Consider the following 26400-nt stretch of genomic DNA (forward strand, 5'->3'; position numbering starts at 1 on the left):
GGAGAACAAAATATAGGAGTTGAAATCACAGGTAAGCCAGGGACAGTGAACATCACTGGCTTTCCCATCTTCTACAGCATTTAACTATTATCAGTGCCTAACTACTGGTCTGCAAATGATTTCATTATTGAACTATGCGAGAAAAATCTTTTCAAGGCCCAGGATAGTGTTCCGAGAGGTGGCAGGGGCCGCGGGATATATTTCCAGCCATCCGGTGCTTGCTTCCACCACTGTAAGCACACAGCACTTGCCTTGAGGGGTCTGTGATATAATCAACCTGCCAGGCCTCCCCATATTTATATTTCAGCCATCATCCTCCACACCAGAAAGGCTTTAACTGCTTGACTGCAGCGCATGTTTCACATTCATGGATAATCTGTGCAATAGTGCCCATGGTTAAATCCACACATTCATCATGAGCCCCTCTATATGTTGCATCTCTTCCTTGATGGCCTGGGATGTCATGGGCCCATCAGGCTATAAATAATTCACCCTTACATTGCCAACCCAGATCCACTTCAGCCACTTTAATTTTAGCAGCCTGATACTCTTCACAGGCCTGACTATTCAGTACACGAGCATCTATGTGACGCACACTTACAACCAGGTACTCTACCTGAGCAGCAATATCTTGCCATAATTCAGCAGCCCAGATGGGTTTACCTCTGTGCTGCCGGCTGGTCTGCTTCCATTGCTGTAGCCACCCACACAGAGCATTTGCCACCATCCATGAGTCAGTGCAGAGATAAAGAATTGGCCATTTTTCTTGTTCAACAATATCTAAAGCCAGCTGAATAGCTTTCACCTCTGCAAACTGACCTGATCCACCTTGTCCTTCAGCAGTTGCTGCGACTCATTGCATGGGACTCCACACAGCAGCTTCCCACCTGCAATGTTTTCCTGCAGCGTGACAGGACCCATCAGTGAACAGGGCACGTTGCTTTGCATTTTCTGGTAGTTCATTGTACAGTGGGGCCCCTTCAGCGTGCATCACCTCCGCCTCTGGTGATATTCTGAAATCTTTGCCTTCTGACCAGTCTGTGATCACTATCAAAATTCCTGGGCGACTGGGGTGTCCTAGTCGAGCTTATTGTGTGATCAGTGCAACCCACTTACTCCACAGCATCAGCTGCATGATGTGTAGAGGAGACCCTCCCTTTGAAGATACAGTCCAGTGCCGGCAGTCGGGGTGCCAGGAGGAGCTGTGCTTCAGCACAAATATCTTCCAAGGCAGCTCGAACCCTTTCACATGCTGCCAATACCTTTTTCAGTTGGAGTATAGCTGGCCTTGGATCCTGTGTGTCCCCAACACCCTAAGGGTTGACCTCAAGTCTCCCCTAATGCTTTCCACCAGAGGCTCCAGGTAGGGACATTCTCCCTGGCTGTGGTGTAAAGCACATTTTTAACATCTTGTCCTGCCTGGACAGGCCCAAGGGCTACTGCTGGAACTATCTTCTGTATAAATTGTTCAAAGGCTTGTCATCGTTCAGGGCCCCATTTGAAATCATTCTTCCTCATGCATTCACTTAAGAGAGGGCTTACAATCAGACTGTAATTTGGAATATGCACTCTCCAAAAACCCACACCACCTCAGAAAGCTTGTGTTTCCTTTTTGGTAGTTGGTGGAGATGTTGCTGTTATTTCGTTGATCACATCCATTGACATCTGACAACATTCATCTTGCAAGTTTATTCCTAAAAACTAGATCTCCTGTGTGGGTCACTTGACCTTTGTTTTATGACAAAACTGACTTTCTGAAGGATTCAGACTATTTTCTTTCCCTTCTCAAAAGCTTCTGCTGTATTACCCAAAATGATGATATCATCAATATATTGCAGGTCTCCTGGAGCTCCGTCTTTTTCCAGCGCAGTCTGGCACAGCCCATGGCAAACGGTAGGGCTGTGCCTCCACCCCTGGGGCAGTCAATTCCAGATGTACTGGATGCCCCTCCGAGGGAAAGCAAATTGTGGCCTGCCCTCTGCTGCCAAAGGGTCCCGCTGATCACTCCTTAGCTCTCCAGTTTATGAATCAGCTTACGGATAGGAATCAGGGATTCTCGGTGCAATATTGCCACCAGTGCACCATTCTGGTAGTGACCAGCAAAGTTTCTTTGACCTTCAGCAACCTCACAACAGAAGGGACCTCTGAGAGACTGGGCAAGTCAGACAGCTGCTTGATTTCCTCTGTCTCCAGGGCAGCTATACCCAAAGCCCACCGGTACCCTTTTGAGTCCTTGAAATACTCTCTCCTGAGATATCCTATACCAAGGATGCCTCTGGACCTTTTGCCACTCATTCCCGGTCAGGCTCACTCCAGCCTCCAACAGTTAGCTGTTGGGATCCCCCTGTCGCTCCAGAAAAACAGATGGGTTCTGTGCCGTTATAGCTTGATGGCATTAGGATACGCTGTGCATCAGTATCTGCTAGAGCCTTACACTCCTGTCGGTCTGATGTGCCACACCATCAAATCCACACAGTCAAGAAAGACAGTTGTCCCTTTCCTCCACCTGGCTGGAGGCAGGGCCCCTCTAGCCCTGGTCACAGTGTTTGCTACTCACTTGTAAATATGAATCAGAAGTCTCTTCATCAAGACCAGAAGTAAGATCAGCCCTTCTGCTCCATCTGGGGAACTGCCCACTGAGGACTGGAGCAGCAGTTTTCCTGGATGAACCAGCTTTTGTGATTGTTTTTCCCACTTCCTCATGTCTTCTCCATAGTGCTGCAGGTAAAACTACAGGGTGGCCCATGGTGTGTACCACCATATCTTCTCTCTTGAGCAGAGGAACACTTACTCCTAATGGCAGAGATAATTGTCCATACAGGTGGGGAGTAGGACCTGTCCTCTTTGAGTTGCTAGAACAGTTTCTCCCCAGCCGAGACGAGGGAAGAACAGAGACTTTCTTTGTATTGCTGGAGTTCGCCAGTCAATTCATCCATTAATTGTCCCCGTCCATCTTTCCAGGTCATTCGTGCCAATGAGTTGGCATATGACGATGGTGCACTCTGTACAAACTTGCACCACATGGGTTGCATGCACGTGACTTCATTTGGATCTTTGGATAACTGCTTGCTGTCCAGGTCAGCATAAATCACCTCCAGCACAACTAAGTCCCTCGGGTATGGGATACCTTTCTCCATGGTGGTCCACTTGCCCGGGTGACATATAACATCTTCCGTGAAGGGATACCTTTCGCTCACACCTGACAGGAGTCACCTCCAGAGGTTGAGGACTTGTGCCCCTTTTCCAATTGCTTGTGTCCCCTTCCCTAGAAAGAGGATTTATTCACCTTCTTGTCAGCTGATTTCAGAAATCTAACCTTTAAAACCACCATACAAGAACTTCACAAGGTAAGAAGGAAATGCTAATTGGTTTTATCCTTTTGTGAAACAATCCATCCAAAGTTAATTAGAATAGGTTTGCTTTTTCTTTGCAAAAATAATCCAAAAGAAAGACTGATAGGCAGAGCAAACTGCATCTTGCACAAAGGTGGTAGGATTTAAGTGATTTTGAGCTATGCTCCCAGAACTCAGTTGCCTTCAGGCATCTGTCTGGTCTTTCTCTGTGGATGGCATAATTAGGACTTGAGTGAAAACCCCAGTGGTGAAGCCTGATAAGAAGTTAATCTTCTGGGCACCACGTGGGGCAAGAGAGATGTACCAGAAAGTTCAATTAGCAAAGGCTTCTCATGCTAGGCTGTGTCACGGCATTGCGTGGCACTGATGAACAGCCACCGCGTCTGCTTCCGAGGTGCATCAGTTCAGCAGTGCACAGGTCCCACATACATTACAAGGGGAAGTAGCACAGTGCAAGCAAAGGGCACCACCTGCACCTCGCACCCACTGTGCAAATTTCAGAAAAGCAGCTCTGCGCTCCAAGCTCATAACATTTCTCCGTGAGACCTTCATACTCACAGTGGGGCATATAAATCCTACAGATTCACACACCTCTCTAGTAATAAGATTCAGCTTCTGTGCTTTCAGCCACACGGTATAGACATAAGCTAAGGCACTTTTTACTGCATTTGGGAGTACCACAGAGGGCACTTGTCAATAGGATCTGACTGTAGCTTTCTCAAACCCTCTGACTGAGGTCAAGCAAGCAGAATATGGGTCAAATCCATGTCATCCCAATTACAGACTGAGGCAGCCCAAGACCTACTGGCAGTACAGAACCCAAAAGCATTACAGCAAGCTCACCTCCCCATAGCCACATACAAGAAAAGCAAGAAAAAGATTATGTTTGATTTCCCTCCATCTGTAAAGAATGGAAAATGTTCTTGGCTGTTGGAAAAGCACTGCATATCTGGAAAAGCGTGTGCTGAGCACCCATTCTTTGCAAGCCAGAGAGCCTTTCTTTTACAGGAGGAAACCACTTCCCTAATAACCAAAGGAATGCTGAGGCCCAGCATCTATGGACCCAACGAACGTCCCTCTTCATCTAGGGATATTTAAGAGCAAAACCCAGTTCCAAGAGGGAGGCAGGACGAGGAAATTGCTCCTGAGGAATTTGACTGGTGTCTCCAGAACAAGCGACTGTGATATGACTACAATGGAAGGAGTTAACAGAAACTGAAATTGTTTTATTAAATAGGTTTGCCAGAATTTACTTATTAAACCTCATTAGTCGGAGACTGTCCTTGTACTCCATGTTCTTACCCAGTTGCTGCCTGCTGCCTGCTGAATAGACGAGGGATGCTGGAGAGATTATTTCTAAGCCCTTCCCCCTTCCCTCTCCCCTCCTCTTCCAGGACCATATTGACAGTCCCAAGGGAAACCGAGGAGAGACAAGGAGAGGGCAGGATCCACCAGCTCTCGCTCAGCATATTTCACCAGCAAGCCCCAGGAGTCCAGAAGAGGAGCTGCCACTTTTAGGACACTGTCTCCTTTGCAAAGGATCTATTAGCACAACATATATTACATGAACACATATGAATGTTGTCCCCTTCCAGGAAAGGAGAGAAAGAGAAAAAGGAAAGAGAGAGAGATCTCCAGAGTACTATAGCGATTTTTCATGTAATCAATACTGTAAAATATCCCCAGGTCTTTCTGCTGGATTGTAACTCAGAGGACAGCTGATCAGTTTGCGGCATGTGTACTTTACCTGCGGGGAAGCCAGGCGCCAGGCAGAAGCCCGTGGCACGGTGGTAAGTAACTTCAGGGAACTTCCCTTGCAATTTTTGCAGTTCACTGACTTGGGGTAATAAATGCCTTTGAATCGTTAGAGATTTTGAATGAAAACAGGGGTTTGTTCCTGAAAGGGGGAAGTAAAAGGGGGGCATCTTTCAGTTGCTTTCCCCCCCACCCCCCAGCTGATAAAATACTTTGCTTTCTGTCTGTGTAACAAAGTTTTCTGCAGGGTGGGCAAATGTTTCCTACATCTTCTCAGTAATTTGCAGTGACATGAGACCGAGTTGATAAGAAGAGTCATCATTTATACAGCACTTAACCTCTCAAGGCATTTTAGAAACATCTACTAGCTAATCCGTGCAATGCCCCTGAGAGACAGGCAAAACAAGCATGCAAGTGAAAGGAAGAGGAACTGCAATCTGAGCATTCAAGTTACAGCAATTAGGAACTTTGCATCCAGCTGATGGCAGGTAATTGACCACTCTAACTCTAATAACTCTTAAGCAGCTTAGTTGAGTTGGTGTGTATTTAAGGGTTTATAGAAATAAGAAAGCAAAATGATAACCTGTGGAAAACACAGCGCTCTAACGATGACCAAGATCTGCTCAGAGAAGAGACCAATCTGTTCACATTTGGATTTGCAAGCACCCAACCCTTCGCGATAATTATGAATGAGGCTTTAGCTCTCCTCTGTCTGTGTGTTGCCAGACAACCAATGAGGCTGCAAAGCAAATCGCATTCACAGGCTGCAGATTTCAGGAAGAAGCAGAGAGGTGACTTTTACTTCCAAAACAGGCACTTATTAATTTTGTGATTTAGGAAAGTAGCCTGAGGCACCTTTTCTCTTGAAATAACCTATACTATGTTTTCTCCTCCTTCCTGTATCTTTTGGCTGACAGATAACCCTGCTCCGATGCCATTTTGGATGTCCCAGTGAGAACTCTTAGAGATGCCTATTCTCTCCAGAGGCAGTGACCAAGACTACAGTAACATTAGCTACACTTCTTGTAATTCCTTGAGCCACTTCCTTCCTGTCTCCGTTGAAACCCCTTCTGTCAAAGGGGTCCATTACCAAAGGGCCAGGAGGATTTACCATCCTGATCAAGTCTCTGCAGTTGATCTAAAGACAGAGATCATGATTAATGTTGGAGGCATCAAGTACCTGCTACCTTGGAGTACTTTAGATGAATTTCCCCTGACCAGACTGAGCAAACTTAAGTTTTGCAGCAGCTATGAAGAAATAATTCAGCTGTGCGATGATTACGATGAAGACACCCATGAGTTCTTCTTTGACAGGAACCCCAATGCTTTTGGGATGATTGTCAGCTTTCTAGCAGCAGGGAAGCTGATGCTCTTAAGCGACATGTGTGCCTTGTCTTTTCAGGAGGAGCTGAGATACTGGGGGATTGAGGAATCCAACTTGGAGAACTGCTGCTTTCGAAAACTATTTCAAAAACTGCAGGACTTGGCTGAGATACGCAAGGAAGAGGAGCTTCGGAGGAGCAAAGAAGCTACATGTGTCTTGGATGAGAAAACCAAATTTGGACAGTTTATGAACAGACTCAGAGATATGGTAGAAAATCCCCAGTCAGGACTCCCAGGCAAAGTCTTTGCTTGTCTCTCCATTCTCTTTGTGGCCACCACAGCTGTAAGCCTTTGTGTTAGCACAATGCCGGACTTAAGAGCTGAAGAAGACAGGGTAAGTCAGTCCTTTTTAACTGGTCTAACTATAGAACTAGAATAAATTTGTCTGTCTTACTAGGCATAACTCATTAAAAAGATTAAAAAGATACAGAAAATCCACAGCAATGAGGTTCAAAATTGTCGATGGTAATTTAACAGTCTATAACAGAAAATCCAACAATGGCTTAAATTAGTTCTGTTATTTTCAAAGTGATATTCAATTAAGAATAATGTTAAAAAAGTATTTTACTTATTGTTAGCTAAAATACAGAAAGGAGCTTCTGGACAGAAGAGATACTGCAGCTCTCTAACATAGCATTATTTTTCCTTCTCAAGAAGCAGTTGCTAGTGTTAGTTACATTAACTTGTTAGCACCGAGACTCTCAAACTGACATTGTGGAGTTTTCTCTTCAACATGCTTTACTCTCTAGTTACCAGCAATCTCTTGTTTGGACACATCAGCTAAAGAAATATTTCCCTCTGACATCTTTACTTTTAAAATAGCTGGGTATCTTCCCTTGTGATAATACAGTCAAATCTTAATAAAGAGGAAGAAATATTCATTAATGTTTATAATGTTATGATGTTGCATAAAGATTAAAGGATGAGACAGATGAAATATTTTCACAGATACTGATACTTAAAAGCTGTGCCTCCAAAAATCATAATTCCAAGCTAACAGAATTCTGTATTTGCCCACATATATATGTACATATTGTAGGAGTAATGCCAAATACTAGCTGAACTACTAACTGCTTTTCAACCTTTTTCATGTAAGTCATCCACATTAATTCAAGGCAAATAAACCAAGCCTGCATCATATATGAGGGATCTTCTCTATTACATTGTTGTATTTCAGCACTTTAAAGATTTGTTATTCTAACAATAAAAGAGGAAAGTAACAATCCAAAGTTATTTCAGATGTAGAAATATCCAAATTCATCAATTAACTTTGACTAACCTCTTTAATGAATCCTGCACTTAATTTGCAAACTGCCCTTCCAAAAGTGTTGAGGAAATCCAGGTCAGGTAAACTCCCTGCCCCAACCACTGCTATAAGATAAGGCGCTCCTCAGAGTATTGTGTATTGATGAATAAAGGCATTTTTACCTTTATAGCACAGCATGGTGTGCACGATACAAAAATCTGTATGTATTTTATTGCTCAAACAGTAAGTCAAAGCAGCACAGTCATGGTAAAGGTATATCATGATACTTGATGTCTTTGAATAAAACTAAAAACTTGACAGAAGGCTGAAATTTAAGATCATTCCCTGTTTCATTTAACCCCTTGAATATTAACTTACATTTGCATAGGAAGACTATTACCTTTCAGTAATAAGTCTGGTGCTCTTGCAGCCTTTCCTTGGCAGGAAAAACTGTAACTGTTCCAATGCTTCTTTCAAGGCGGTGCTTTAAATATAGAACATCCTTCTTACAGCTAGATGTAAAAACATTACAAACTCTGCTCCAGCAAGTGCTTCCTACTAACTTTGTTAATGCAAGTAGCCTGATGCATTTTAACTTAATTTCCCAATCACTGCAGAAAAAGCTTTTATAAATACTTTTCATGCAAAAGAACAAGCACAATGTTTCAGAGCTCAGTTAGGTGTAATATGTTGTGTGTTTTAAAAATAATTAACCATATGTTAGAAAGGGAAGCATGTTGAGGGTTATATTTGGTAGCTGCAGTGTAGCTGCTGTTCCTGGATTTCCTATAAAACACAGATGACATTACTACTTAGAGATTTAGATTTGCATAGATATCACTACTTTAAAAGCAAGCAAACTAGACTGAAACAAGCTCAAAAGATGGAATGTTTAAAGCGCAGAGGAGAGGATGAAGGATGAACTTCAGCAAAGGACCACATTCATCCAAACATTTGGAAACATTACATAATTTACATTTACAGCACCAGTCTAAAGCACTTTGTCATTGTGTCCAAGAAGCACAGAACAGAGTATTAAAAGTGCTATTATTTTAATTGTTTAAAATTATGCCAAAGACAATATAGGGGAAAATACGAGACAAAATACTCATACTCTTGTGGAAAAGTAGAGAATATGAGCTACTGAACAGTAGTTTTTCCATCCCTAGGGATTTTCTTACTGGCATCTCAAAGGAGTATTTTAGCTAGAGCTGGACAAATAACTCAGAGAAATTAACTGACTAAAAATACTATTACTTGATTGTGGCTAAGTCATACCCACACAAAGTGCAACTCTATGTTGATCTGTAAGTCAAAATTGTCCACTGGCTGACCTCTGAAAGTGATTCCAAGATGGGGTCACATTTACCAGCATCCTGGCACAGGCATGCAGAATCTGAAATTTTTACTTCATGGGCTGAACATAAAGATCATGTAATATCTCTTTGCTCAGTGTCAGAAAATAGTCAAATTCCTTCAATAAAGTTTCTGAACAACTGTAATTCCACATCTGAATTCAAAGATGCCCTATCCTGAGGTTTATCCATTTCTGAGTTAAAGCTTGGCAAAACCTCTGAGGTAAATGTGCTTACAAGTACTGCAAGGTTCCATTTTCCAGTGTCACTAACACTGGAAATCGAACTTTCCTATTCTGAAATACAAATAAAAAAGACTTTACCTCTGCTGTATATGTACCACTCTAGGGTCCTTTTTCTCATCATCACAGCCACATTAAAAGAGTGAGAACTGGCTGGATTCCAGCTCAAGAAGGATCAGAGTCAAACAAAAAAAAAAAAAAAAAAAAAGAAAAGGAAAAATAATACAAGGTGACTTCCACTTCACTCAGAGTCTTGGCTGATCCCACCCTGCAGGCACATGAAATCACTTGTCCTTTTATTAGCTGCTAAAGCAGGTCTGCTTAGGAGGGAGAACAGCTGCCTGGGCAGGCAGAAGAGCAAACAGGAGTCCTCACCATCTGAGGGAAAGTGAAAACTCCGGTCTCGGGTCTCCAGGAGAGGGATAGCAAGGAGCCAAGGCAAGAGCAACCACATCAGGGAAGCCCAGTCACCCTGGCAACCAGAGGGGAGGGAAGGAGCCATCTCCATGGGCAGCAGAAAAGGGAGGGGAGGGTTAGCTTAAAGATAGGAATACAGCCAAAAGTAAAAGCAAGAACAAGTTATTATAATTGATAGCATGCACACGCTTCAGAATATGTCAAATGACATTTAGGAGCCTCCTCGTTAGAGATATGAAAAAGCAGAGAGATGGGTAAACAATTCTGTAACTATATCTCTCATAAGCAACCACCATGAATTCCAACCCAGAGCAAACAGCTCCAGGAGAAGGAGGTGAAAAGTTAGGGAAAACTCTAGAGCAGTAAATATATAGCTCTAGTGATCTCAAGTTCAAGTCTGACCACGAAAGAGATATACAAAAGGATTTATCATACATGATGCTAAGGAAACAGGACTTATTAGTAACAAATTATGTTATTTGGGCATAAAACAACTGAAATGTCACATTCTTTAATGACAATACATGCTTATCTGGGATATTTGGAGCTGTTCTTTATGGACACCAAGCTGTCTTCAGTAAGGAAGCAAATTAGTATCACCAAAATGTAGTAATCAAGGCACAGGTGTATGCAGAGATAGAAAAAAAGGTACATTTGGAAGTGAGGAACTCTGTTTATTATGGATCTGAATGGGTAGCCTGAAAGAACCACAAATCTGAAGCACAGACCACACAGGTAGGATAGGAAAGCTGAAGTGACAACATTTACCAGTATTTCTCTCAAACAAAGGAATTAAAATCATCCCACTAGAGACAAGGCAAAAGTTCCATCAAAGTCCCAGTCCCACTTGAAAGTTATAACCAGGATCCAAGAGGTGTAGCTGAAATAGTTACTGCTCAGCACATTTAACCCAAAGGAAAAAAACATCATTACATCAGAGAACTACAGAATAAAACCACTGCAGAAAAGCCTGGGCGGGGGACTGCTTTGAAGCACTCTTGCGACTTTCCTTAGGAAGAGATTTTTCTTTTAATGGGTCCCTAAAACTGGCATCCTCGAAAGAAATGACTCAGCAGAAAGGATATAGCAAGGTCTTTTCTTCAGGAAGGAAAGCACATTAAGGTCAGGGGGGAAAGGAGAAAAAGAAACCTCAGACATTTTGATTCCCTGTCCCTTAGCACTGGTAACAACCAAATCATTTTCTTCCAGTGTAGATGGCTCCCAAAAAATCACATTACGTGATGTTGTATGAAAGTGTGGTTTAAGAGAGAAGGAAATGTCTGTTCTTTCTTCTCCCTGGTGATCAGTGACAGGTCAGATCTCATTACTACTAATTTTTGTATTTGCTCTTAACTGACCTTGAGAAGCTTGTAATTGCTTTATGTACTGCATATAACCTAATGAAACATAACCGACATAAGCTGCAACCAGTTTTGTCAGATCTAATGATTTTATCTTTAAACTTAGAATATTCATTTTTTTAAAGCTTTCATTCCTGGAGCCATTTGATTATGTGAAAATCTGATTTCTTATAAAAGAGTAAGTTTTTACTCTGTGGTTACACTGAGAATCCAGAAAACAGAGGGAAAGCACCCAATGCCTAATATAACCATTTTAAAATTATTTTTTCATTCTACACCATTATTCTGGAGGCTTGACTTACATTTTCAATGTTTGATGTCACTGATGTTGTCCGTGTGATACTAAATCCAGCATATTTGGCTTGTACACTAGAGGAAATTGCCGAGAAACATAGTTTCTTTAAAAGTGGAGTAATTTTACATTAAAGGGGAAAAACCCCAATTTATTGGTCTTACTGTGAAGAGAAAGAAAATCAGACAAGGTATTTGTTTCATTGGGTTACCATTGCTGCAGCTAAATGCATTGCTTATACAAATTCACATTGACTTGTATCTAGCCAGTTCAGTACGTGAAGATATGCTTGCAAGAGGTATATCCTCAGTATTCAAGCTATTAAATGCATTACAAAAGCTTTAGAACTTAAAGCCCCAAGCCTGCCCATAACCTGCAGATAACATTAAATATCTCTAATACACTTATCAGAGGGAAATCCAAAGAACTTGGGAGTCGCTGGAGGAGATAATAACCCATACAGAGAGTGTCGGTGAGAGGACTGTAACCCTAGTTCTGTTGCTCATGTAGTCTGCAAAGATAAGACTCCTCATCAAAGTGTAATTCAGCCAACTGTTAGAAGCAATCACCTTCAGTAAATTGAATATGACAGCCAGATTTTGACAGATACTGCTGGCTACCATTTGTATAGCTTTTAAATAAGGGGGTCTAAATAATGATCAAAAAATAATTTTCTAGCTGATTACTCAGGGCAAAATGATTCCTGCTGAAAAATATCTTTTATCAATGACTGTTACAGAGTACTACTAACAAACTGGGGCACTATGCAGAATAGACCTGAAAAGCAGTGGTGTTTTACAGTAACTCAGTGTTCAAACTTACCTTCTAACACAAGCATACGTCACACAAAGCATGGCCCAGAATGACTTGCTCTATTGCAAAGATATTAATGAAATCCTGACTTTCAGAAACAGTTCTAATGCTCGTTTAAAAGTGCAAGACTATAAAGGCGTATGTGTACATGCATATCTATAAATACATTGGTATATACATATGACTTGAAATTACTTGGAACAAAATAAAGCTGGATGTGCTTTGGTTTTATTGCATCTGCTCAGTACATTTTTCTGGGTTCTTATCAGGACATTTACTGTGGATACTCACTCTCCTAAACTATTTAGTCATCTAGAAAAATTCTGATTTCTTCTAACCATTTCAATTAGCAATAGAAGTATTGCAGCATTTTAAAGTAGGAAACTGTGCTTCACTGAAGCATCAAAAAACTCCCTTCTACTAGGGTATACCTGGCACAGTAGAACCCAGCTAATTTATTTGTTCCATGGATTGAGTTAGTTAAATTGATAACAATTGAAGAAACATATGAAATAAGAAGCCAGACTGGAATCAATTTCAGAGGTTAGCCAGTGGACAATTTTGACTTACAGATCAACCCCAAGATGGGGTCACATTTACCAGCATCCTGGCACAGGCATGCAGAATCTGAAATTTTTACTTCATGGGCTGAACATAAAGATCATGTAATATCTCTTTGCTCAGTGTCAGAAAATAGTCAAATTCCTTCAATAAAGTTTCTGAACAACCTGTAATTCCACATCTGAATTCAAAGATGCCCTATCCTGAGGTTTATCCATTTCTGAGTTAAAGCTTGGCAAAACGTCTGTGGTAAATGTGCTTACACAGAAATCAGAATATGCAAGCCTGGGACTTTGAGATATATATATATATATATATATATAATAATTGTTTTATGGGATCTGCCTTTTTTTGAGGTTTGCATATACTTTCAATAACATCAAAAGCTTTGACCTTGAAATTGTACCATTATGTTGAGACTCTGATTTCATAGTTCCACATTATAAGTAACTGTCTTCCAAGTATCCGCAAACAGAATTACATATTTCAGCATTAAATGCAACATGCACAATACTGATGAAGTTCACATTACTTAAGCCCTGCTCTACATAACCGTTGAAGGGCACCAGCTGGGGTAGATGCTGCTGACCATCTGTGCCTCAGCTTACCCTCACTGCCACAGAAAACAATTTTCTTCAGCAAGTCAGGACACTCCAGCGAGTAAATGGATTCTGCATGGTTTTTAAAAGCTGGCTCCGCCAGTACAAGGTCCAATGTTCAGAAAGCACAATTAGACATTATTAGTTTGCCTTATGTTCATCCAGTTTGGGCTGCATTCCAACCGCACTAAGTCTCCTGGCTTTGCACGCCATCCTGGGGGGACACCCAGCTGTTCTGGTTGCTCTGCAATGGGCAGTCAAGCAGCTGCTACTCAGTGTGCCAGCACATGTGTTCCTCACTGGGAATCATGCTTTCTTTTCCTTTTTGCTTCTTACAAGTTTGTAATACTTACAATAGGGAAAAAATCCTGTTCTCTTTCCTCATCTGAACCATCTCAAGGGGTTCAGCACAGAGGATTGCTTAATAAATGCCTTCTTTGGCAAGGTGGGTATTTCCTCTGAGAGAGGCACTCTGTCTTTGGAAAATGCCATTTGAAATCTATGCATCCTCCAACTTCACAGCAATAATGCAACAAGTATTAAAAATATATAACCACCCAAATTCATATATGCTTTAGAAATTCCTCTTTGAACTGAAATCTTTGGGGACTCTTCAGTCTACTGCTGCAGACAAATTCACAATCTGGTATTCTAATTCTAAGCAAATCTAATTGCTAATTTCATTGCAGCATCAAGGGTATGAACTACATATGTTGTGTTTATTCCCAGTGTCAGCACCTCCTATTAGCGCTAGTATTTTCCCTTATAACAGATTCAACCTGTACTACACAGGTACAATAGCAAGTTGTGACTTCTCTGTTCTGTAAGGAACTTACAATGCAGTGAGGAAAGCAGCAGCAAAGAAACAGTAACTGGGCAAATGATTTGACCAGCAACAAAACTGGAAATTTAAGGTCATCCTCCTAAATCCTGGATAAATACCTTGTCATTTTGACTATATTTTTCTTCACAGTTACAAAATGAAGTCTGTTTAATTTCTTACTAGAAAAACAAGAAAAGAAAAAGATAAAACTTCCATATCTTTCTCCTAACACAAACACTCCAGGGTCACCAATTGGTTTAAATCAAATTCAGATTCTTCAGACTGATTCTCATGGTGTTTGCAGAATAAGGACCCAAGCTTAAAAATTAATTGAAATATTTTATTTTAGTTACACTTCTGCCCCAGAGGATATAATTATGTGTTTTATACAGAGATCATAATTTCTTTCTGTTTTCTTTCTAATGTCCACGTTAATATAATCCCAGTATTAGCTTAGTTTCCTCAAATGTACTAGTTGTAGTAATTGTTTTCATAAGTCCAGACTTTCCCATAAAGCAAAGTGAGTGGGAAATCGTTCTGTGATCAGAATAGGCAGCACTCCTGTAACAAGCTCATCATTCTGTAAATCAGGTTCCAGTCTCTTTCTCAGCAGGCTGTAAACCTTTTGACTTTATTGCATCAGTCTGTGACCATAAATCCAGGTTCTGAAGTGATCCATAACACAGGGTTTTCAAGTTCTCCCCAACCATCATTTGATTCACCGGAGCATGGTTTAATTATTCAAATAATAGCGGCAATGCAGTCACAGTGATTCAGCAGTACCTGCAGCACTGCAGCTGGACCCCACAGCTCCAGGTATGCAGGGAACACAGACTGGCACAGCACTTCCTAACAGTCATCATTTTACAGCCAAAAAGGATTTCTCCCCCATACCTGTTCACCTCCTGCTGCAGACTGGGATAAGAACAGCCTGGAGCTGGTTAGGGATCTCTGTTCCCTACCCCGAGGTCTTGGTCTGCCCCTGCTCCTACCTAACCACTCTCTAGGCTTCTAGCCTCACCCTGCAGACCTACCGCCTTGGGTTTGTGGCAGGCAAGAGCAAGAACCAAAGCTTGTTTTTGCACTATTACATGAGCAGATTATTTTTTTTTCCCCCACAGAGGGGAGGGAGAAGCTGTAGACCAGGATGCACTGCCCGTGTAGTAACCTTGAGAAGTGCAAAAGGCTGGAAAACAGCTCCCTGCCCAGGAAATGTCAACCTTGGGCTTAGAGAGGAAAATTCCTGTGAGTTTTGCTTCTAAATCCTCCACATAGAGGGCTAAATGTTTTTCCTGTGAGTGGGCCAAAAGGCCAGACTGCAAGAAGAGCAGTCTTGCTGAGATAAGCCTCTCTACTAAGTGTTGGATAGCACAAGCAGGCAGAAGGCAGGTAGTCGGCCACCGTACAGACTGATCCCATCTGCTACCACTTCGGTAGACACCAGCCTCTGTCCACAAAACAGCGTGTGGATCAGAGGGAAGGATCTGAGCAGTTACTGGCCATACTACCATGTGCCAAACAAAATCTGGACCTGCCAGGGTAGCTTTAGCAGATGCAAATTGTGACCTTGCATCAGCCACGGAGCCAGGCACGTTTCTGGTGTGAAAGACGATGTTCTGGCAGCCTATCTTTTGACTGCAGTGTTAAGCAGGTCCAGGTCCTGCATTTAAGGAAACTCCTTGGGCTCCAACAGGAGTCTGAATCAAGAGCAGTCAAACATAGTCCTTTAGGAGTTCCTTCCCCGCTTTGTTTTGAGACTGTTCAGTAATATGTGACTGAACACCAAAACGGCCTTTACTTGGAAGCAATCACTACTGCATCAAAGGTGGATCTAGCTGGGAAGAGGTTTCAGACCCTTCCTGTGCATCACTCCTTTATGGCAATGAGCCAGCTGGTTTCCATAAATGTACCCTGGGAACAACAGTCTTTGCATACAGTGGTTCAATCATGACTTCCAGCTGGGTTCAAGAGCTGTCAACTTGGCTTCATAAATACCATCAGTTGCCTTTCTCATAGGTACGCTGTATAAGCAACACATACGCTTGCAGATGTACACGTTGATTTCCACTCTAAAGCTTTGAAAATATTAATCTCTGTAGAGGTGACATGATTCTGAAGTAATTCAAATACTGATCGATCAGTACTTATTACCAAAGTGTTCTACAAGCCTTGGTGCAACTTTTGCCATTTAACCAGGAAACACATAATCTATTTGACACAAACACTTAAAATAACCAACGTCATCACAAACGGTGTTAACCAGGAGGCACAGAAAGGTCACGAGAAATACTGCAGGTTTGCCTGTCTTACATCTCAGACTCCACCCTATCTACAGATTGTGGGAAAACCCAAATTACACACCATGGGAATGGGTTCGGATTGCTGCCAATGAACTTCCACTTAGAGTCAGGCACACCAGGGGCAGAAAGTTCGTACTTATCCAATTCCTATTCCAATACAGCTGCACCACTGCATTTCCAACGTAATGGGAATAACAGGATTTCTTTCCCCATTTTTCCTCAGGTTAAGAGGAACTTCACATGCCTCCTCTGATATGTTCAGATAGTTTCAGTTCCCTTTTTTAGACTCGAGAAATCACTTTGAAAGGATTCATTTGGAGTTTTGGGTTTTGTTATGAATCAATAACACCACATGAAGAGCCCATGGCCACAATACGGAGTAGGTGGGGACGTAACACCCCTTTTCAGAAAAGTGCCAAACTTTGCTAGCCTGCTGCTAAGTAGCCACTTCCTTGCCATCAAAACTGTGCCACTGATTCTCAGGGTGCTCTGCAGAGGATGAGAAAGAACAGATGTGTTCCAGTAGATACTGGTGGTGGGACCAGAGGTAAAACCTGACACCCTTTCTATCAACGTGCAACACAGCCTTCAGCTGCCAACAGGCCAGACAGGCTCGGGTTCAAATGCTCAGAATCCTCAGTTTTATAAGAGAAGCATACTGAAGTGTGTGATTTTCAAAATATAGATTATCACTGTTTTACATTTGCTTCAGCATTTTTGGAAAAATGCCTTACAATGGACTAAAGGGTAAATATCCACTACAAAAGGTATTGGGGTAGATCTTTGGCAGTAGGAAAGTAATTGGCAAATCGGGTAACGATTCAGAACAGGTTTTCCAGAGGACATTTTAATCATAAAGTATCTTAGAGTGCAACCAAGGGGGACACAAATGGTCAGCACAGAGCAGACCCTGAAGGCTGAAGAATAGTTCCTTGGTGTTCTCATCCAGTTATCTATAGATAATAATTTTTTTCTTGTCTAGAAATTGTAACAAAGTAAGTTGCATCTGAAAACCAAGGTGGATGGGCAAAGATATACATTACGCAGGGGAAATTCTGATTCAGTCTCTCTGGGCATTGCTACAATTATTGATGCACGTAAAGATATTATTTTCACTAGATGAGATTTATATCTCTTGTAAGATAGGTTAGTGCAGCATAACTCTGAGATCTGATTTTGTTTATTATCCTAGATGTCATTAAACTTTGACTAATGTTTCCTGGTAAACTAAGATGGCACTTCGCTAGGAAAGTTATCTTATTTATTTTGTGAGCGGTACATATCTCAAGTTAATTTAGCTTGAATTCACTGTTAGTGAATAAATCTATTTTCTGTAAACCCACCTGTGCAATTGAGGTCTGAGATTTAGCTGCCACACATTACCCTGGGCAGTCCTGGCCTTGGAGGTGCTGAATTCCTGAACCTCAAACCCCTTCCAAAAATGGTACTCCAGGAAAGCTGCAGTAATGCTTACCAGAGTCACACAATTTCTCACTATTAGAAATATTAAATTCCAAGCATTAATCCTGCATAGATCCAACCTGTTTAAACTTTTTTAAAGACTGCACGCAAAAAAAGCAAAGTTTATCGAGTTCTTGATCATAAACTGTATATAAATTTGACTATATAACCTACAGCTCACCTACACTTTAAAAATGTAGACTTGGTCCTTTCCACCTTGAAAAGGAAAAGGGCCAGAGAAAGGCAACAAGGATGAAACAACTTCTCACAAGGACTAAGGCGGACAGAATCCCTCAAGATGGGAACAAGCAACAACAGCAGCTGCAACAGAGGTGTACAAAATCACAAAAGGCAGGAAATGAGTAAATGTCAACTGAGCAGCCAGCCTTCCTTCCAGTGACAGTGCTTATAGGCCTCAGATGAAACTAAAGGGAACCTAGTTCAAAGCAAAGAGGTGAGTCTCCATGCAATAGGCAGCAGACAAAAGAATGGCCAAACTTTATAGAAGAACAATTCAGTTTGCTTACATGAACGCCAGCTTCAGCTCAGGAAGCTCTGCAGTGGAAAACAGAAGCTGGAAAATTTGCCTTGGGCATTTGTTTTCTCAGGCTGTTAGAATGGGACACTGTGCTAACTGGCCTCAGTACTGCTGTTCTTATATTTTATTATGAGTCTATTTTTTCCTATCTAAAGATAAGTTACTAGAAATATCCTAAAATGAGTAATTTTACTGTAACACTATAAACTTTCCAATGTGTAAGAGAACCCAGAAAATGAGCCATTGCCTTATACAGAGGAAGGTAATAATGAAAAGGAAGTACGAATTGCTTATCATTTCTAGTGTTACAGTAGTTTGAAACAACCACTTTGCTTCTTTGAGGTGGTTTATAAATCCAAGAAATCACTCAGTATTTCAGGCTTAGCATATATCTTTTTACATACAAAGTATTGTTTCCTTCATTGCTGAGCCAAATGTTCTATTCATATGCAAGATCAATACCAGGCACTCATTTTATTACATATATATCATACATTGTAGAATTTCAGGTAGAGACATAACTCTTGGTAAATTCTTGCATTGTTCAAAAGTAAATCTGCAGGATGAATAAAGTATAAATAGATATTTACTCACTACTGGCTTTGTGGTAACTTCTCTCAGTCAATGATAGCTTGCATACTGATAGACATTATGGTAATCTAAAACATGTCAGAGGGTTTTGTTGAAAAATCCCACCCAAAATGTGTTGTAGTCTGTTATAAATAAAACCTCACCTTCCTCTCATGTTCACAGTCAACACCATACCAGCTTGTAGGTTTTATAGGTTCCACTACACCATGGTACTTCAGGTGCAAAAATACAGACAGAAGGAGAAAGAAGTCAGTGACAAATTTGACTCAAAGATACGAAAATAAAAGCTCAGAATTCTGCTCTAGTTAATGGCAAGGTCAAGTGAGGGAGTTGTTTGTTGTGTTCTGTGTTGGCAGGCACTAATCACTAGAATTTCCCAAACATGTTTGCTTTTTTCAGAAAGAAGAACCACATAGAAGTCATTGTGGCACAGAAATTCTGTAACTGGCCATTTATGCAAAAAAAATCTTTTCACGGATCAGAGTATCTGGGCCATAATTTGGCAGTTCACTGAAAGTAACTAACACCTAATGGGAATTTAGTGACAACAGCAAATTTGAAATCTACCACTGACAGAGGCATCCGTATTTTATTAAGAACATAGTACTGAAGTCAGTATGTTATTCTGCCTGCTCTTTGGACAACAGTTGTAAGTAGAACATAAATCCCCCTGAAGTCTAAAAATCATCACAAATACTGGGAGAAACAGAAATTGCCTTTGGTACATAGTATTTCCTCTTTTTCCCTTTTAGTCCAATGTTTGTTGCTTCTGAACAGGATGTTTGAAAGGATCAAGAATCTTCAAAGAGACTGACATTAGAGAGGGTTATTCTATATAAACCATATAATGTGTATTACATAATAAATACAAATATACCTAATATATAAAACATTCACAGACAATTTCACTGGATGAAATCTATCTCCCAGTGTGAAATCAATGAGCACATTCTACATTAAATACCATAGAGGCAGGGTCTTACACTCTCTTTCCAGGCACTGGTGACAGAGAAATAGGTAGAGAAAAAGGCATGGAAGTTCCTGGCAGATGTTGTATACAGACTGAGTAAATCATGGTACATCTGCACTATGTAATGGAGTGAAACGGCCCTGCTGTGAGATGGTCGCCCAGCTGCATTACTGCTAGGGCTTGAGTTAGTCCCCTCCATACAGAACTACCGTACTGCATGGATAAAACAGTTCCCTCCGGAAGAAATAGGGTCGGGTTTGCTGCCTGCCTTCACGTAACGTAGGTATGTCTGAAGCAACCACATCCTTCTTTTACTGTCTCTTTTGAAAAAAACGAAGCACAGAATTCTCTGCATTAGTCACAGTGTCAGAAACTGTGACATTGTCATTCTTTTGTTTGCTACAGCAGAAAAAGGGACTTTGGTTTGAATTGTATGCAAACATTTCTGAAATGTGTTTTGCAAACTACATAAAGAAAAAGTGTGCTAACTAGGAAGAACTCATCATCGTTTACATCCACACCTATGCACAAAGGAAAAATAAAACACACAGTAACATTCCTGAGAAGGACACTTTTGAAAAATGAAATACACATTTAGAAAGCTGGCTGCACAAATTGCTTTTTCTAAATATATATAAGTTTCCATGGGGAATCCTGTGGCAACAGAGGATGGCAAGAAGAAGAAAATCTCCCAACCAGTCCTTACAGTGCTTCACCTTGAAACGTCACACTTAGTTCAAAAGACACCCTAGATCTTAATGGTTAAAATTTCCAGCAAACAAAATTTATTTTCTCGTATTTTCCAAGGAAGGAATAATGAAAGCTACATGACTATCTGAGAGCAATGTCACCTGTAAATGTACAGGGTAAATAAGTAACAGATGTACTGGAAATTCAGCCCAGTTAACAAAAAATAAATCTTGATGGGAACAATGAATAATTCATAGGCCACATCACTATAGAGTGACCACAGGCAGGTCTGTGCAAGTCCAAGGCTGCACCGTACAAATAATTTACAACTCAGAAAAAGAGAACACTGCATAACACAACTGCTGATTGCAAGCAATCTCATCAAGCCAAGTCAGCAGCTCTACAAACATCGATGCACTCCAGGCACTGCCATGGCAATGCCTTCAAATGGAGCTATAACCTGATCCTGTACGCGTAACTCTAGCAGGGCCAAGCCTTCATTACCTTTGTGAAATTTAACTTCAGAGATAAATTATAATCTCGACAGTCTATTGTACAGAAAGAAGAAAAATTCCCAAATGGTGCTACAGAGCTAAATTGTTGAGGGTTAGACAGGGTAAAACATATACATAAGGGGTATGTTACCTGTGGTACCTCAGATAGAAAATGATATAAAAACTGCCTGAACAAAAGGACTTGTTACTCCCAAGAGCAGCAGTAATTCTATCACAAGGGACACTAAAAAACCAACACCACATTGCAATGCAGAGGGTAACTGAACATTGGTAAAAAGTTTAATTAGTAGTAGGGGTATGTGTTTCCCACGGTGTTTTTACTCAATATTGGTCATGAAATTTGGCTGAGAATGGATAAGACTATATGAGGAACTGTTCCTCTAAATTACTTAATTTCAGAGAAAAGCTATCAGGAAAGATGCATACAGCAGCCCCGACTTCATTCTACAGAGGTTACAAAAACACCTCTCACAAACCAAGGGTTTGCAGTTATTCCCAAACACCACATGGCCACTCTGCTCTCCCAAAAGGAGCCACTTGTTCTTCATGGATCCTTGTTCCTTCTGCCTCATTCTGCTTGATCTTCTGTGAACATCACAGAGGTGCAACTCCCTGTTCAGCACGAATACAAGACAACTTTAACTTTGTTAAGCCTTCACACACCGAAGTTGGAGCTGGAAAGAGCTATTTGCTAAACATTGATTTTTCAATCAGCTTAGAAATCTAAAATGAACATTTGGGTTTTCTGGAACATGCAGTGATAACCCATATTCTGAGTCCAGCCTGAAATTTCAAAGGGTTGAGACACTGGTTGATCCCTTCCTCTGGTTCCCAGTTACAGCTGAGATTTCTCATCACCAAAAATTCAAACCCCATACATTTCATATGCCAGTGTTTTGATAATGTGCTCAGCAGAGAAAAGCGCACAAGACTGCTTCAAAATTAGCCAAAGTCCATGAAATACTTGAACTGGTTTGGGGTTAGAACTGTAATCCAAATGTTTGCACCGATGCAAGAACTTAATGTAAATAGCAACATGCCATTGGTGGAAGTCCTCAATAAAGTAATTCACAATGCTTAAAAGCAAGAAAGCAGCATCAGTCCAATCACAAGACCAGGTTTCTTAAGAACATATTAATTCTCTGTCTAGGTACAGAAATGTATTTATCAATAGGATAGATAGGGGGTATAAGAAAGCAGTGACACCAGTATTTAAAAAAAAAATATTGTTTTTAAATTTTCAGAGGGAGGTGTCCCGCTGCTAAGCAGTACATGCTACTTTCATCATTATTTCTTATCTTCTATAAGGCAAAAAATGGTGGCAGGACCTGGTTTGTTTTCTGCCAGTTGGAATACAGTAAGCAGATACTTGTGCATATGAAGGAGGCAGCACGTACACCTGCCCCTGTAACTGATGCACCTGTTAGCTCGCGCTTTGGATGGATGTAACCTAGTGGCTGCCCATCACTGAAGGACAAAGCTCAATGTAGTCCCTTACTTACTCAAATAATTGCAAGTCAATTTATATTTGCCTCTTTGTTTCACTGGAATAGGCCAAAAGAAGTTTCATTTTTTAAGCTCAGCTCAGGAAAATAAAAAGTGAATCCAAAGTAGTTCAACTAAAGAATTCCTTTGATAAAGCCAAGAAAATATTGCTTGTAGCATGTGGCCTCAGTACTGGGAGAGGATTCTTCAAGGCTAGTTTCACCTACTGGGTGGATATTTATTTTCCTTTAGATTAAAACATTTGCATGCACAGAAAGAAACAAGATTTATATATGGCATAACTGAGCCAAAGATCCAGATGCCTTAATGAATATCTCTGAACCACTTTTAATTGCACCAGAGAACACAGCATTTCTGAAAGCGTCATGCATTGAATAGCACTAGAAGTTTACAGAGACATTCAAACATCAATCTTTCTGTTGAAGAGAAGCTGATTTTTGTACAGGTTTATAAACCAGTCGTGTTTAAATTAATCTCTGTTTGAGAGCAGAAAGTGGGACTTCTTTGGGTCTTACAGGCCGCATGCCAAGACTTCATACAGAGACGAGTTTCATTCCTTTAGACTGGAAGAAGAAACATAATAAGAATAGGCACGCAGATATATCTGTTCATTCAGATATTTCACATGCTCATTATTGTCTATACACATTTGAAAGATGGCTGCCATACAATTACCTGCTAGTTGGTATTTGTTTATTTCTGATACCAGTGACTCAAGCAGATCCACATTGCTGCTTCTTTCATGGTTTTAGATGCTGGTTCAGAGGCTGTTTTTTTACTTAATTCTCTTTTTGTTTTGTGTCAGGGCGAGTGTTCGCAGAAGTGCTATTACATCTTCGTCATAGAGACCGTTTGTGTGGCTTGGTTTTCGCTGGAGTTCTGCCTCCGCTTCATTCAGGCAAGGAGCAAGTGTCAGTTCTTCAAGGGACCCCTAAATATAATTGACTTCTTGGCTATTTCACCCTATTACGCTTCCCTCATCTTCTCAGAGGATGACTCAAATGAGGAGGACGACAGGCCAAGCAGCAACACATATTTTGAGAAGGTTGGTTTGGTGCTACGGGTTTTACGTGCCTTGAGGATCTTGTATGTAATGCGCCTTGCCCGACACTCCTTGGGTTTGCAAACTTTGGGCCTCACAGTTCGGAGATGCACACGGGAATTTGGTCTGCTTATACTCTTCTTATGCGTGGCTGTCACTCTGTTCTCTCCCTTGGTCTATCTCGCTGAGAATGAATCTGGGAAGGTGCTTGAATTTACAAGCATACCTGCTTCTTACTGGTGGGCTATCATTTCAATGACCACTGTGGGGTATGGAGATATGGTACCACGGAGTGTCCCAGGCCAGATGGTGGCTCTCAGCAGCATCCTCAGTGGGATTCTCATCATGTCTTTCCCTGCAACATCAATATTCCACACTTTCTCCCATTCCTACTCGGAGTTGAGAAAGGAACATGAACGACTGCAGTCTCGGCTAAACAGAGTAAAAAATGCCAATCACTCTGGTGAAAGTGACACCTTCAATGAGACAGACAGCTTGATCCTGGAGGACCAAGCATCACCAATTAAATACATTTACAGAGGGAACTAAGCCTGGTTGTGAAGCACTCCCAAGAACTTGAATAGAAGTACACACAAATGTACATCAACACAATATACAAAGCAAAGCAACAGCATAGGTTACAACGCTATTCTTCTCTGCCAGCATAGGTATAATAAGCAGTCAAGCCAATGCAGCTAGCTCCAACACATCATTATGGAGCTGGAGGTTCTGAGAATATCAAAAGGCAGAGTTTATTCAATAATAAATATTCATTCTTCTCTATGACTAATAAGAATAAACGTCACTGCCAGTGATGTATCTTGCTGAACACCTAATACTGAACAAGTAACAAAACAAAACAGCTTCTGTTGGCACAAATACACTTGTTATTTTATTTGCCTTTCAGTCTCCGATGTTCTTAAAATTAACACATCTCAAGCCAAGCATTAGAATGCGTTCTTTCAGGGCTATGCACCAGTGTTCTTTATACAATGCTCATCACCAGGCATACAGAAGAAGCCTCAGTACAAATCTGAATTCTGTATCTAAAGCCACTAATAAGCTTGAAATAAAAGCACTGTATATGAAAGCTTTCAAAGTTTGCCTGTAGCCAGATGATCAACCTATAAACAACAACTTGCACTGCTACTGTATAAAACACCTAATATTTGCAAGAGAATTTGCTTGAAATGCAGTTGGGGTCTGCAAACTGTAAACATTTCATACTAGACAGAAAAAGTTTTCAAACATCCTTTTCATATACTTGTTTAAAATAATAATGAAGAATAAAAATAATGAGGAATTAAAAAAGCTTATTGACCATACTAAAAAGAGTTGGTGTTATCTTTTTCACTGAATGGTGATGGCTTGTCTGGAAGAAAGATGAAAAATAGACGTACTGAAAATGAGATGATAGCTCAGAAGTATCCAAGGCTATAAATAGGAAGGAATGAGGTGAATGACTGCCAGAAAGGGAGCCATTCCTAATGCACACGGGAGACATCCCTTTTGGGCTATCCAAGCATTGCCAGAAGAGAGCAATAGGACTACACAGAAGTCAACAATGGTACTTCATGGGAGAGTCTAGATGATCTTTCACAATTCAGCCATTCAGATGCTGTGAATGCAGTTAGTGAGAGCGACACCAAGACATAAAGGCCAGGTCTGTGCAAACACCTGTGTGGTTTAGGGTCTGCATCAGCTCACAGGTCCTCAGTTTGTAAGCAGTCCTGCTGATACCCACAGAACTTTGACATGCTGAGTGTTGGTATTTAAGTACTGAGATGAATCAAGGCCTAAACTATTTTAAAATCAGTATTTCAGCTTTCATTGTTCCATTTCTTAAGCCTTACCAAGGTCCCCATGACCTTGTGATGGAGCAAAGCTCAGTGAAGTGACCACTTGGTTCCAGTTTCCAGCAGGCACCATTCTTGCACAGCATGGTGCAGGCTGGAGCCCCAGGTGCACTTCCAGGCATTGTGACCCATCTCCCACGTGGATGTCCAAACACAGGCACTTGCAGAATTACGCAACTTCATGCAGGCATTTGGGAGTTTCAGCTTTTAGATGCTATCCTCACTGCACTGCATAGCTTAAGTACAGAAAAGCACAGTTGTTGGCACGATTTGGATCACATGACTCCGATTAAATCTCTTTGAGTTATCTTGTATTGACCATATGATTTAACCCAGAGAAACTGTGGCAGATTATAGATGGGATGTTACGATACAACTGGAAGGAATCGACACCAGACAACAAGCATTTATATTTGCCATATAAAGGGTGGAATTCCTGCTGGTTTATGCACAGGTCCACCTGATTTTTCTACTGTTCTCTACAGTAGGACTATCTAGATGGCAAACCAGACAAAATCCAACCCTGATCTGGACTATGACCCACATCTCCCCAGGGTTCTATGCATGGTGATACCACCTGCACTTCTCTGGGAGAGTCTGTATTTCTTTACAGTTATTCCAGTAAGGATTACTTAGGAAACCAATTTCATACGGCCACAATACCCAGCACAGTCTACTCCTGCCCCTCTGGTCCTGCAGAGCCAAAGACAGCGCTTGCTCCCTGCTGACTG

The 26400-nt window shown here is 41.1% G+C and overlaps 1 protein-coding gene across 3 annotated transcripts; it reads left to right on the forward strand.

The window, feature by feature from the left end:
* Nucleotides 1-4773: 4773 nt before the first annotated feature.
* KCNG4 (potassium voltage-gated channel modifier subfamily G member 4) lies at nucleotides 4774-25132 on the forward strand. 3 transcript variants are annotated; one of them, XM_037409505.1, is made up of 4 exons: nucleotides 4774-5143; nucleotides 5346-5596; nucleotides 6026-6825; nucleotides 23577-25132. In XM_037409505.1, exons 3-4 carry the CDS (start codon nucleotides 6076-6078, stop codon nucleotides 24360-24362), a joined length of 1536 nt encoding a protein of 511 aa, XP_037265402.1. In that variant the 5' UTR covers nucleotides 4774-5143; nucleotides 5346-5596; nucleotides 6026-6075; the 3' UTR covers nucleotides 24363-25132. The 3 variants fall into 3 exon arrangements, with proteins under 3 accessions (XP_037265402.1, XP_037265403.1, XP_037265400.1); XM_037409506.1 differs by having other exon boundaries at nucleotides 5386-5596; XM_037409503.1 differs by lacking the exon at nucleotides 5346-5596.
* Nucleotides 25133-26400: the final 1268 nt, after the last annotated feature.

This window comes from Falco rusticolus, chromosome 15 (assembly GCF_015220075.1).
Source record: "Falco rusticolus isolate bFalRus1 chromosome 15, bFalRus1.pri, whole genome shotgun sequence".
NCBI classification, from domain to species: domain Eukaryota; kingdom Metazoa; phylum Chordata; class Aves; order Falconiformes; family Falconidae; genus Falco; species Falco rusticolus.